At 36.7% G+C, this 14,782-nt stretch overlaps 1 protein-coding gene across 9 annotated transcripts in view; it reads right to left on the bottom strand.

The window, feature by feature from the left end:
- Positions 1-14,782, bottom strand: part of SIK3 (SIK family kinase 3) — a 301,246-nt gene that overhangs the window by 44,848 nt on the left and 241,616 nt on the right. For all 9 annotated transcript variants that reach the window (XM_056794354.1, XM_001380826.5, XM_007494739.3 and 6 more), the window contains 2 exons: positions 774-892; positions 140-250 (listed from right to left, as the gene is read on the bottom strand). In XM_056794354.1, the coding sequence (XP_056650332.1) occupies positions 140-250; positions 774-892 (230 nt within the window). The remainder of the gene's footprint in view (positions 1-139; positions 251-773; positions 893-14,782) is intronic.

Below are 14,782 nucleotides of genomic sequence, written 5' to 3'. Positions count from 1 at the left end.
GGCCTGATAAAATAATATGCCACCATTTAAACTGTTTCAATAGTTTCAATAAGAACACTGAAGTATAAAAGCCTCTAGGCAAAAAAAGGGAATGCAAATATAACTACCTTACCCTATTTTTCATTTCCTATAGAGTTACCTGCAGTGTTCTCTCCTTGTCCAGCCCCATTTCCACCATGGCCAACAATACATCTTCATTCAGAGGCTCCATTTGTCTTTCTACCTTCAGATGCTGGCATTCACTTATTAACTGAAAGGTATATAGAAAAGCAAATTACAAAACTTAAATTGTTCAGAGAAGCACACTAAACAAGTGCCTTATATCATGCCTCTTGCTTAATAGCAAAAGCTGCTAGTTTGGCAAATTTAGCCTAGGATTATGTTGAAATGAGACATTTCTGCAAATAAAAGTTTCCAGTTGTGGGAAGTTTATGCTCTGCCCTGTTTTTTTGAGGGGAGTCAAAAGAAGATGTTTATATATAAATTCCTTTGACTGAAATGATGGAAAGAACAAGAGGGTATATATCCCATCCCCTATAAGGGAATGAGAATTAGGACATTAATGTAAGAAGCAAGAAATCCTATAGTGAATTTCAGCAGCCTTGCTGTTTGAGAGTCCTTTAATATCACATCTTGCCAGATCTATTTTGCTCCCCCAATATTACACAACAGCTTACTTCCACTTCCTACCTTTTCAGGTCATGGCCCGATTTACATAAACATAGCCAGGAAACTGCAGCCACCCCCAGGCAGATGGTATGGAGCTTACTTACCCTTTCGAAGTTGGGATCAGCCTCTCCCAGCTTCATCCACTTGTGTTTGCAGATCTGCTCCATTGAGAGGCGCTTACTTGGGTCTAACACCAGCATGTGGCGGATCAAGTGCTCACATTCTGCAAGACAGAAAGAGCAGCTATTTAGTTTTTGGCCAGGAAAAAAAATTCCCAAAGAATTAAGGAACTATAGTCAATTTCAATTTATGGGATTATCAACTGGTCCCTTGCATTTCAACTTACTCCAGGGCTTTTGCCATTTCACTGCTTACTTAATCAAAGGGATAAAATTCAAATTAGTTAATGTGTTTACTTGTTAGGATTTTCATTAAAAGTCCTAGGAAGGGCAGGAGAGGTTTACTGCTGCTAGTTACAATGCAGCTGGGTAATAATCTCTGGATATTTCATTTTTCCATGCTTTCCCTAGTCCCATTCAATCCAGGTCGAGTGTCCTCTAGATATCTCTGATCTCTTAATATTTCTCAAAATAGTCAATTCTTTCCTCCAACACATATTGTTTTGAACAGTCTCGAACTTCTGGCTCAGAAGTTTAATTAGTTTTTTCAGAGTATGTTAATTAAAAAAAAAACCCAGGGAATTAATGATTTATGATGACACTGTGAAGCAATTATGCAAGGACAGAGAGAAGGAGTGAATTAATTCCCAAGTTAGAGGATACTTCCCCAGAACTCAAGAAAACAGTGAATAACCACTTGAAAGTATTTAAGTACCCATCTGTGCATTATTTTGTGCTGTGTAACATACAGAAAGAGGTAAACTGACACCCTTATCCTTTGGGACATATAGCAGTAAAAGAACATTGGCTTAAATTTTCATTCTAGATATACTAATCACTTTCAGTGTGAACTTGAACAAGTCACAACCTCTATGGGCCTCAGATGTTTTAACATCTCTAACACAGAGATACTATATAACCTCTCTCATAGGGATTATGAGACTCTGACAATACAATTCATTTATTCAATGTTTATTATTATAAAATGAGAAAGTATGGGAAAGTGTTCTAAGAAGTAGTAATAATAATAACAAAAGCTAACATTTATATAGTGCTTACCATGTTCCGGGCACTGTGCTAAGCACTTTAGAATTATTATCTCATTTAATCCTCATAACTACCCTGGGAGGTAGGTGCTATTATTATTCCTATTTGTTTATACAAACAAGGAAACTGAGGCAAACAGAGTTTAAGTGATTAGCCCAGAGTCACACTTTTATTAAGGGCTTGAATTCTGATCTGAATGCAGATCTTCCTGATTCCAAGCCCAGTTTTCTAGACACTGTACCCCGCCCCCCAATTCATTTAATAGGTCAACACTCTAAAATTTTTTTAAACAAACCCCATTAGCTTATAGGGACACACACTGACTTGTCCACACTACTTTCAGATCTTTTACATCCATCCTCTTCCCTCTGCTCAACATGGCCACTGTCCTAATTCAGGCCCTCATCATCTTTCAACTGAATTACTGCAACAGCTCCAGTCTCTCTCTACCCCACTTAGTCTACCCAATACCATGATGCCAAAATAATTTTCCTTAAGCGTAGATTTGACCATTTGAACCCCTATTTAATGAGCTTCAGTAGCTTCTTAATGTCTCTGGTTAGCTTTTAAAACCCTACATAACCAGGTTCCAACTTATCTTTCTAGCCTTGTTGAACATTACTGCCCTCAGTACTCAGCAATCCAGGTAAACTGGCCTCTCTCCTCTGTCTCTCACTCGTGGCACTCTATCTCCTATGAAATGAGATAATGCTTAGAAGCACTTAGTGCAGTGTCTGGCACATAGTAGACACTATGTACCATAGCAAAGCTTATTCCCCTCCTTCCTTTTTTCTTGTGCAGGGCTGTCCCCTACCTCCTTCCTTACCTTTATCTCAGAGTCCCTTTCTTCCTTTATCTGAAGTCTTTCCTTATCCCCTCAATTGTTAGCAGCCTCTGACCCAAACTCCCCTGCCGTTATCTATTTTGTATATATTTGTGTTTGTTACTTTTATATTTTTGCTGTATATATTTTAATAGGTATCTGTTGTCTCTCCCATTAGAATATAAACTCACTGCAAGGAGAAAATAGTTTCTTTCATTTGGGTTTATATCCCCAGAGTCCAGGCACATACAAAATACATGTTTAAGAAAGTCTTACTGACTGACTGACTGACTGACCTAGGATAAAAAATAAACTTCACTGGTATTTAAAGTCCCCCACGATGTGGCTAGCAGGCTACTTTTCCAGAATTCTTATACTATTTCTCTTCTTTCTACAACTCTAATGTCCAGTCAAACCAGCTTATCTGCTCATCCTCATTCATGACATTCCATTCCCTTCTTATGTCTTTGCACAGCCTGTCCCCCATGCTTGGAATGCTTGACCTTATGAACTCAACATCTCAGAATCTTTAAGTCTTCCTTCAAAACAAAGTTCAAATGCCACCTTCTTCATGAGGTCTTCTCCAATCTCCCCAGAGGTCTAGATGTATTTTATAGTGATGTCATGTGTATATACATTGTATATGTGCTGCTGACCCAGATAGAATATAAGCTCAAAGAGGGAAGGGTCTAGTTAACTTTTTCCTTTGTACTACATAGGTTTGTGTTGCAATAGGAATTTGATGACTAATGATTGTTTTTTATTTTCAGAATGAAATCATCTATGCAATATAATCACTTTTCATACTGCTCTATAAACCCTGTATGCAATTATCTTCAAAAGAATGGAAGACATTACATCTAATTTTTAATTTACTCTAAAACCTTAAATAACAAGAAATGTTTTTAAAAGCTCCACAAAGCTTTATCACAGTGAATACATAGCAAGCATTTGAAACTTGTCCTTGCTCTGTGATTTAAAATGCAATTTTGGTCACTAGGGCTGTCGTTCCTACATTCCTACAGAATAGAATAATTGCCTTTTCCTGGAACATTAAGCTTTTATTCCACTATATTATGTTTCTAGGCCAGCCAATCTAGACCCTGCAATTATAGCTTCTCTATATATGGATGAGAAATGCCACTGACAAGGCATATTCTGGGGTCTGCAATTATTTGGGGGAAATACTGTGTTTCATTCAGAAAGCCATGGTAGCTAATATGGCATATGTATTTTAAACCTCTAGATGGCACTCCTCTATTTTCTTTCAACTTCTGTCCAGAATTTCGCACTTTAGGAATAAACCTCCCTAGCTCTAGAATAGACTGCCCGAGAAGAATGACCAAATACACTTATGGCTGGAAGAGAGATCTCCTAAACAACCTTCTCTTACCAAAAATAAAAATCAATTCTCTATTAATTTATATTTTGTGAAATGTTCAATTTCAGAGACTCCATATTTAAAAAGCAAGACCCTTTGTTTAATTCAATGTTCAGCATAAAGTAATCAATATGAATTTAATACTTTAATAATAAGCAATATGAAAATGAAATATAGCAGAATATAGAAAAGATATCATCAAAAAGTACACGATCATTATCAATTCATATTTTCTGGGGTTTTATAGTATATGAACTTGATCTATATTTGAATGTACTTTTCTATATGAACTATGGTTTTAAAAGGTTAAAATGGAGAATAAACTATTGCTAAAAATGGAAATTCTCCTAAGAACAATATTAACTCATCAGATTTTTAATCCAACTAGGTCAAAATAAACTGGGGTCTTGGATCAAAGAGAACAAAACACCAGCTTTTTCAGATGTTAAGACATAGACCCCACACTTGCTTCATCCCAGAAGGCAGGGCCTTGACAATGAATAGAAAGAAAAACTCTGGGCTTCTCCTTAGGAACTTGCTCTGAGTGAGGGCCAGAGCAGCAGTTGCTCTTCAGAGCACTGCTTTCATCTGTTCTATGGGAGACGCCAAGGCGTCTCTGTAGAGAAAATCACCATGGCTCCAATGAAACCCAATCTATGTATCAGCAGACTGTTAACAAGAGCATGTTCAGTCTAGACCCTGCCTCAATGTTCTGACAGGCATTTGGATGACTTAAGATACTGCCTTTGGGGCAGTGTCTTAAAGCCAGAGATTTCCTAGGATAAGAATCAAAGTAGAAGGAAGGCTAGGTAGATATGGTCTCTTGGGGGAATCTATGTCCCTGATAGTTATTTCCTTATGTGTTTCAGAGTACGTAGCCTGGAAAAGAAGAAATCGAAGAAGGTTGGGAGTGGGAAAGAAGTTCCCCCAAACCCAGATTTGATGATTTTAATGGTGTGGGGAGCACCCTGGATTGTTGCAGATCAGCAGGATTGACTGTTAACTCCTAGTTTGAGATAGTTCCCTCTTGTACTGAAAGGTTCAGTGCCTTCTTTGGGGTGATACAGTTAGTATGTGTGAGAGGCAGCAGATGGGCCCGTGTTTCCCTTAATTCTTTATCCATATAATGTAAAATATGCTCATAATTCCTGATTTCCATAAGCAAGGGGGATAATTTTTCTAATAGCTTCCTGAAAGTAAACCTAAAACCCAACCATAGGACAAAAGGCCTAGTGATGTCTAGCCTCTAAAAGGGAGAAAGTAAAGTTATGATCATTATCTTCAAATATTTGAAGGCCTGTCTCATGGAAGTAGATAATGTATTATGAGTTTTTGCCAAAGGCAGAACTAAGACAAATGAATAGAATATATAGGGAGAAAAGTTTTCATTCAATATGAAGGAACTTTCTGATAAGTGAATCTAATAAGAGAACCTCATAAATTATTAAATGGAAATGCTCAAGCAGAGGCTAAATGATTACCATGGATAATATTGAGGATAGTCCTATATTAGATGGGCAGTAAGATTAAATATCCTCTAAGGTTCTGTCCAAATCTCTGTCTCTCTCTCTCTCTCTCTCTCTCTCTCTCTCTCTCTCTCTCTCTCTCTGGAAGCATATCCCCTATAGGAGTTAGAATTCTTTGACTTGACTTGCTATTCTGGGGCCTCATGGAAGGAATCTGTGAGCAATATTACCATCTGATAAAACATCTGCATGTGGTCACAGTATGAGTTATTATAGGGTGAACTGAAACAACCTTTGGCAATGAAAAAGATCTCTTCCAAAAAGATCTCTCCTCCAACACCATTCCCTGGACATACTAAAGGAAATGGAGGTGGGGAAAGACACAAAAGGGAAGGGAAACAAGATCAGGTGAGAAAGATTCTGAAGAAAAGAACTTAAAATCTGTCTAGATGCTTGCAGAGGACTGATTTTTGGTGGCTACTGAGTAGACACCAATTCACTTCGATTCAATTCAGCAAGCCTTTATTAAGCACCTATTAGACACCAGTAATCCTGGATATTAATTAAAAAAAATGAATTCTCTCCAGGAACTTACATTATACTGAGATAGGATGTGCCTACAGTAAGAATATATATAGTTTCCTTTTGACACAGTATCTCTGCTTCTTTGTATCTTGGTCTTCCTTCAAGATTCTGCTCATCAGCTCCTACCTCAGGGAAGTCTTTCCCTATTTGCTTTAGTTGTCAGTGCTTTCTTCTTTCTCAAATCATCTTTTATTATATTTTGTGTACAGGTTGTAATTTCTTCCTCAGATGAATATAAAAATCCTTTGTATATATAACAACTAGTCTCTCTCTTTTTCTTTAACCCTTACCTTCTGGGATAGAATCTATACTAAGTCTTGATTCCAAGGCAGACCAACAGTAGGGCTAGGCAACTGGGGTTAAGTGACTTGCCCAAGATCATAGAGCTAGGAAGTGTCTGAAGCCAGAGTTGAACCCAGAACTTCCTGTTCCTAGGTCTGGTGTTCTATCCACTGAACAATCTAGCTGCCCTCAACTACTGCTTTAATAAATTCTTGTCTACCTGTGGAATGGATACAGTCCCTATAAAATGGTCACACAAGGCAGCTTTGCAATTGGGAGATGTCGGTCTCCCAATGGGAGATCTAAAGATGTTCCAACATCAGGCAAATAAATTCAACTTTTTTAGTGTTCAGCTTCTGCATTTGTAAAATGAGGGCATTAGGCTCTATACTGCTGTGATCTCTTTTAGTCTCAAGATTCTAGAGAATAAAATATGGAATGTGTAAGTAGATGGTCAGGTAGTTATGGGACTACTTGAAAAGCATAACTTCGAGGTAGGTGAATGATAGAGTTGTAAATCACGTTGAGAAGACAAACAGGATTCTTTGTGTTGGCAAGTTTGTTGGGGGAGATTCACATGCTATAAAGAAAACAGATTGGCTTATATGGTTTGATTATTTCAAGAGTGATGCTGGTTTTCCTCCCAAAAAATAATCAAAAGGAAAAAAGGGTGGTGGAATTAGGGGAATCCAACCACAAGGTTCCCAAAGCCGATTCCTATGATGGAGTGAGAGGCCAACTGTCCCTCAAGCCTTTTAAGTGCTGCCAACTAATGGGACCTGGCACAGAAGATATTTCTAGCTCTGTGGGCAGAGGGAGTGGCCTTGGAAGAAATAGAGTCATAGATTCTTTTAGGCCACATGAAACTACTCAGGGTTGAGGGAAGCACCAGGCATCTGTTTGTCAGGAGGAATGAAAGGGGAGGCAAGTAAGAGGTAATTACCGAGCAAATTCAACTTCTTACTTGGAAAGAACAGCAGTGAAGTCAAGCTTCTCAAAAGTCCTTGCCCTTCCCAGTAACTACCAGATTTATTAAAAAATAATTCCAGAGAGCTAAGCTCAAGACTTTTATATTTTATATTTTTAATAAACCTCCTAGCAATGTTTTCTTCAAAGTGATTCAGACTTCAAAGAGGGCTCTAGTCTGAAAAAAAATCCAGAAGGAAACAGAAACAAAGTGGCTAATAAAGCTCTAAAACATCTGTTCGTATGAAAATGGATTATTGTTTATAAAACAAAAAAAGAAGAAAGTCTAAATAGCATTAAATTCTAAATGATGAGAACAAGAATATTTAGTCATTGACTACTCTCATTCTCAAGTCACTCTAAAGGCGAGGTACTAAGCAAGGAAAAAATAAGACAACACAATATATTTGACAAATAAAAGAGAATAGTTAAACCTCTCAGATGATGAACTTAAGACAAGGAAGGTGGTCTTGGTATGGAGCTTACCTGTTATATAAAGTGTACTTATCTAATGATTGGTTTTTGTTAAGTACCCAGGTAAAATAAAAAAAGTAATATTTATAGATCAAATTTCATTACTATAAGGCCTGAGTTATTACTTAGATTTTTCAGTTGTAATGAAATTTTGTACTGGTTATCACTTGAAACAATGGTAGCTATTGTCTAGAGACTTGAAATCACTTTTATCATTCACAATTTTAATTAATAAAAGTACTTTGAATGTGACCACCATATTGAAGTTTTTCCAAGATGAAGCTAGTTCAGTATTTCAAAAAATATACAATAGAACAAAGTTACACTGTAACAGAAAATTTCAGCTAGTACCTTATAATTTGGGTAATGGAAGTTGACCTTTATTTAGTCTTAAAATGTACTCGTATGTTGGCAAGTGAAATGTGAGTATATTATTTATATGCATTCGTGTGTCTGTATTAAGAACACATGTTTGCTTTGTGTTTAGATGTCAGAACAGTGACCACATGGAAGAGGTTTGACTTTAACAGATGGTTGACGTCAACTGCTAACTTTTATTGGATATGCACTAAGGGTTCCACTGAAGGACCCTCCTAGTTCTCTCTCATCCCACAGGCATAGAATAAGGATAGAATGATACCTCTCTAGGTACTGATGAAGATGATACTTTCTGGCTCTGACCAAATCACTTTCCATAAAAGACTGACTATAGTGGTAAAAAATTGCCTTTATTATCTTGTGATTTACCTTTTAATTCTTTCAGCAAGGACTACTCTACCAAAAGATAATCATGAGAATATTCTGATTGTGGCAGGATCAGGTCATTTTGTTTTGTTAAAAAAAAAAAACCCAGCCTTTTTTTGTGAATGGTTTTTATATTTGGAAAAGATAGGCAACATTTAAGAGGAACTTGGATATAAGTGAGTGTTGCCAGTGAGTATAGTCTAAAAACAAACACAAAACCCCACAATGCAAAAACTTACCACCATTATATTTTTTTTCAGCTTCTTACAGAAGAAGAAAGAAATACAAATCAAGTGTATACTAAGGCAAAAAAAAAATTATAACAGGGCAGTTCTCAACATTTATCAGACAAGATGGTCCTTGATTTAATTTTAAAGACCTAATTCTTGTGTTTCCACCACTGAATACATTGCCAAACCTTTCTGGAATAGAATTTAAAAACACCTTTCTCATTAATTTGATAGATAGACATAGCAGAATAGTGAAACCTTGGGGAGCTAGATCAGGAGCATTTGGCAAATAAGGATGGGGCTGAGGACAAAAACTCCTGTTAAAATTCAAAGAATTCAAGCTGCTATTACATTCCAAACCTGAACCTCTCCCCTTTGCACCCCACTCCACCCCAAATATTTTAATAGTGTGGAAGCTACTGAGGGGCAAAATCACTTGGCCCAACAACTTCTACTTATTTGAAAAATGAAACTTGTTCCTTTTAAATTTATCAGTTATTTTAATCCCTTATCGTCTGTCTTATAATCAGTACTAAGTACTGGTTTCAAAGCAGAAGAGTGGTAAGGGCTATGCAACTGAGGTTAAGTGACTTGCCCAGGGCAGGACCTCTAATCTCCTAGTTCTCTAGGCCTGGTTCTCAACCCACTGGGCCAATCAATTCCATAGTGTGATCCCAGCACAGTGAGAATTCTCAAGCTGAGAAGGTGAGAATTCCTGCGGCCCTGTCCTAAGAAAGATCCTAGTCATATTAGAACATAGTCAATTAGAAGACCAATCACTATATTCCTCCCTGATAATCAAAGCAAACATCTTTAAGTCTTCATTTGAAGCCTCCCCTGCCCCCACCTCCCCTTAGGTGATTCAATGGGTCTGGATAGGGAATGATAACTGCTTTCACTGTGCAGGATTTGCAGTCACTCTAACTTTTCTCTGAGGTATAGGATATTTATTAATAGTCAAAAAAGACCATTATGCTATGGAGTCTCTAAGCGGTGGTCAATTAATGTCTATTCTAAGTTTCTATGACGGCCTCCATTTACAATCCAAGATTAAAGGGGTGACAACTTGATTTTTCTCCAGTCCTTTTAAAGAAAGTGATTTTAGTCCCAAAGAATGCTGTGGTTCCTAGTGAGTAGACAAATCAAAGCTTAGTTGTTTTTCTCTGAGTGGAGGCTTTCTGGCAGCAGTACATTCTGCATTGTGCATTCTCCAGAAGCATTATATAAGACTAAGTCTTGCATTCCCAGTAATAAAATGCTTATGTAGCATTAGAATTAATTAAGTCACAATGAAGTCTAATCAATAAGGACTCAACAATATTGTCCACAAGAGATCACTATGCACTCTCAGGCATTACAGCTTTTTCACTGTAAATTAATTTTCCTTTAGCTAAATGGCCGCCTTCACTATATTTGCTTACAGGTGGTTCTCTGGGCAAAGGAACAAGCTAGGCTTTCAGAAGCAGCTTTCTGATGGTTGCTTTCATGTATCATTAGTGAGTTTAATGCTCAAGAAAAAAATATGCTTGCATGAGGAACTGAGAAAGCTTCTTTGCTATTCTGTGCAGCTGTGTAACTGGCTATTCTAATATGTTGATCTAATGCAGAAACTTCAGCTAATATCAAATCTTGATTTGTAATTTCCTGACAAATAATGGTCCAGGTTGCTGTCTGACTACCCAATGAGGGACTTTAAGGACTGTAATACCTCCCCCTCCAAAAGAAATGGAATGAGATTACCACACCATTTTATTTGGGGGTTCAAAGTCAAGTTTATATAAAAAAAATACTTTCTAAATTCATTTAATTGACCTTCTAACATATATAATATAGAGGAATTTATCTTTAATGTGAAATTATATACATCACACTTAAGTTTGTTAAACCAGTCCTGAGACAGGTAGTATTACTCAGTGAAAAGGACCTTAGATTAAAAATCCAAATTGAGGTTCAAGTACTGCCTTTGTCATAAATTTTGGGGATTCAGTTTCTTTGCTAATAAAATGAGGGACTAGGCTAAACTAGATGACTTTTAAGGTACTTTCTAGCTCTAGATACATAGATTAGTCAGTAAATCAATAAGCAACCCTTACTATGTGTCAGGCATGGTACAAAGAGATTTTAGAATTAAATTGTCAGTGAAACCTTACTACTAAGCAACCTATATTAATTTTGTCACTTAAAAGTATAATTTCTGCTAGACTCTGCATTTGATGTAAGCTTTCAAGAAGTAAAGACTGGTGTAAAAATTCTTTTTTTCAACAAATATCTATTTAGTACCTAGTATTATTACTTATATTTACATAATGAGTTGCAGTTTATTCAGGATCTCACAGATGTAGGTACTCTTTTATTTAGGTATTAAATTTTATTTTATTTTTTCCCTAATTATATATAATAAGTTTCCAACTTTTTCAAAGAATATTGAGTCTCAAATTCTCTCCCTCCCTCCAAATCCCACAACTCTCCTTGAGATGGTGAGCAATCTCATAGATTTTACATGTGTACAATCATGTAAAACATTTTTCTTTATTAATCCTTTTGTGGAAAAAAACTCAAATAGGAAAAAAATTAAGAAAGTGAAAAGTTTTTGTTTTTGTTTTTTTGGTCAGATAGTTATTCTCTAGACATAGATAGCTTTTTTTTCCCCTATCATGAGTCCTTTGGGATAGTTTTAGATTACTATATTGTTGAGAATAGTTGATATTCACAGTTGTGAACTATAAAATATTCCTCACTGTATAATGTTCTCCTAGTTGCGCTTATTTCATTCTGCTCCAGTTTGTGTAAGCCTTTCCAAAATTTTCTGAGCTCCACCCACTTGTTATTTCTTACAGCACAATAGTATTCATTACAATCATATACTATAACTTACTCAGCCATTTCCCAATTGATGGATATCCCCATCACTTTCCAAATCTTTGTCCCACCCCACTCCTTAAATGAGATGCTTTAAATATTTTTGTACAAAATGAATATGGAAATATGTTTGTGAGATAATACATGTATAACCCAGACTGAATTGCTTGGGAGTTCTGGGAGGGGGAGGGAAAAAAGGAGGAAGACAATATGGATCATATAATTTTGGAAAACTTAAGTGGAATTTTATTAAAATAAATATTTTGGTGCATATGCCCCCCTAACCCCCTTTACTTCTTTGGGATGCAAACCTAGTAATGGTATTGCTAGGTCAAAGGATATGTACTGTTTTAAGGGCTTAGGTACAAATTGCTCTCCTGAATTATTGAATCAGTTCACAATAACCCCCAAATATACTCATGTCCCAGCTTCCCCACATCCTCTCCAAGTTCTATTATTTTCCTTTTCTGTCATAAAAGCCAATGTTATAGGTATGGAGAGGTACCTCAAAGTTGCTTTAATTTGCATTTCTTTAATTAATAATGGTTTAGAGCATTTTTGCAGGACTATAGAGAGCTTTCTTTATTTGAGAACTATTTGATCATATCCTTTGACCATTTATCAGACTTGTATTCTTAAATGTTCAACTCATTTATCTTATGTTTTTGAGAAATTAGATCTTTATTAGAGACTTGTAAAAATTTTTTGAACCATCATGATTACTATGTATTGTTTTCCATCCTATTTACCCATTTAACTATTGACCTCTACCTCCACCAATTTGCTCTCTTTTCTATCATCCCCACTCCCTTTCTCATCCCCTTCTCTTTTTATTTTCCTGTAAAGTAAGATAGCTTTCTATACCCAATTGATTGTGTATGTTCTTCCCTCATTGAGTCAATTCTGATGAGAATAAAGATCACATACTCTCCTCCCCACCTCTGCCATCTTCCCCTCCACTGGGAATGCTCTTTCATATCTCCTTTATATACAATAATTTGCCCCATTCTATTTTCTCCTTCCCCCTCCTCCCAATGTGTTCCTCTTTCTCATTTTTTTTTAAACCCTTACCTTCCATTTTGGAATCAATACTGTGTATTGGCTCCAAGGCAGAAGAGTGGCAATGGGGGTCAAGTGACTTGCCCAGGGTCACACAGCTGGGAAGTGTCTGAGGCCAGATTTGAACCTAGGACCTCCCGTCTCTAGACTTGACTCTCAATCCACTGAGCTACCCAGCTGCCCCCCTCTTTCTCATATTTTAATTTCTCTTTTTTATATCATCCCATCATTCACACCCTTACCTTCTATGTATACTCCTTCTAAGTACCCTAATAATGATAAAGTTCTTTGGTATTACAAAAACCAATCTCCCTATGAAGAGATGTATTAACATTACTGAGTGATTTCTCTTTCCTGTTTACTTTTTTTATGATTCTCTTGAGTCTTATATTGAAAGTCAAATTTTCCATTTAGCTCTGTTCTTTTCATCAGGAATGTTTGAAAGTCCTTCATTTCACTGAATACCCATTTTTTCATCTGGAGGATTATGCTCAACTTTTTTTTTTTAACAACATTTTATTTGATCATTTCCAAGCATTATTCATTAGAGACAAAGATCATTTTCTTTTCTTCCCCCCCGCCCCCCACCTCTCCCTTAGGCGACTTGTGATTTCACTGGGTATCACATGATCACATGTGTTCTTGATTCGAACCCATTTCCATGTTGTTGGTATTTGCATTAGAGTGTTCATTTAGAGTCTCTTCTCAGACATGTCCCCTCAACCCGTAGTCAAACAGTTGCTTTTCCTCAGTGTTTTTACTCCCACAGTTTGTCCTCTGCTTGTGGATAGTATGTTTTTTCTCCTAGATCCCTGCAGATTGTTCAGGGACATTACATTGCCACTAATGGAGAAATCCATGATGTTCGATTGTACCACAGTGTATCAGTCTCTGTATACAATGTTTTCCTGGTTCTACTCCTTTCGCTCTGCATCACTTCCTGGAGGTTGTTCCAGTCTCCATGGAATTCCTCCACTTTATTATTCCTTTGAGCACAATAGTATTCCATCACAAACATATACCACACTTTGTTCAGCCATTCCCCAATTGATGGGCATCCCCTCATTTTCCAATTTTTGGCCACCACAAAGAGTGCTGCTATGAATATTCTTGTACAAGTCTTTTTCCTTATTATCTCTTTGGGGTATAAACCCAGCAGTGCTATGGCTGGGTCAAAAGGTAGGCAGTCTTTTAGTGCCCTTTGGGCATAGTTCCAAATTGCCCTCCAGAATGGTTGGATCAATTCACAACTCCACCAGCAATGAATTAATGTCTCTACTTTGTCACATTCCCTCCAGCATTCATTACTTTCCTCTGCTGTCATGTTAGCCAATCTGCTAGGTGTGAGGTGATACCTCAGAGTTGTTTTGATTTGCATCTCTCTGATTATAAGAGATTTAGAGCACTTTTTCATGTGCGTATTAATAGTTTTGATTTCTTTATCTGAAAACTGCCTATTCATGACCCTTGCCCATTTAACAATTGAAGATTGGCTTGATTTTTTTGTACAATTGATTTAGCTCTTTGTAAATTTGAGTAATTAAACCTTTGTCAGAGGTTTTTATGAAGATTGTTTCCCAATTTGTTGCTTCCCTTCTGATTTTAGTTACATTGGTTTTGTTTGTACAAAAGCTTTTTAATTTGATGTAGTCAAATTTATTTATTTTACATTTTGTGACTCTTTCTATGTCTTGCTTGGTTTTAAAGTCTTTCCCTTCCCACAGGTCTGACATATATACTATTCTGTGTTTGCCTAATTTACTTATAGTTTCCTTCTTTATGTTCAAGTCATTCACCCATTTTGAATTTATCTTGGTGTAGGGTGTGAGGTGTTGATCCAAATCTAATCTCTCCCACACTGTCTTCCAATTTTCCCAGCAATTTTTATTGAATAGTGGATTTTTGTCCCAAAAGCTGGGGATTATGCTCAATTTTGCAGGATAAGTGATTCTTGGATAGAATCCTAGCTCCTTTGCCCTATCGAAAATCATATACTATGCCCTCTGATCCTTTAATATAGAAGCTGCTTAAGTCTTATGTTATCCTGACTATAGTTCCACATTATCTGAATTCTTTCT

This window comes from Monodelphis domestica, chromosome 4 (genome assembly GCF_027887165.1).
Source record: "Monodelphis domestica isolate mMonDom1 chromosome 4, mMonDom1.pri, whole genome shotgun sequence".
NCBI classification, from domain to species: Eukaryota; Metazoa; Chordata; class Mammalia; order Didelphimorphia; family Didelphidae; genus Monodelphis; species Monodelphis domestica.
Note: the sequence above shows the minus strand (reverse complement) of the source record. Positions and strands in the feature narration are given on the sequence as shown.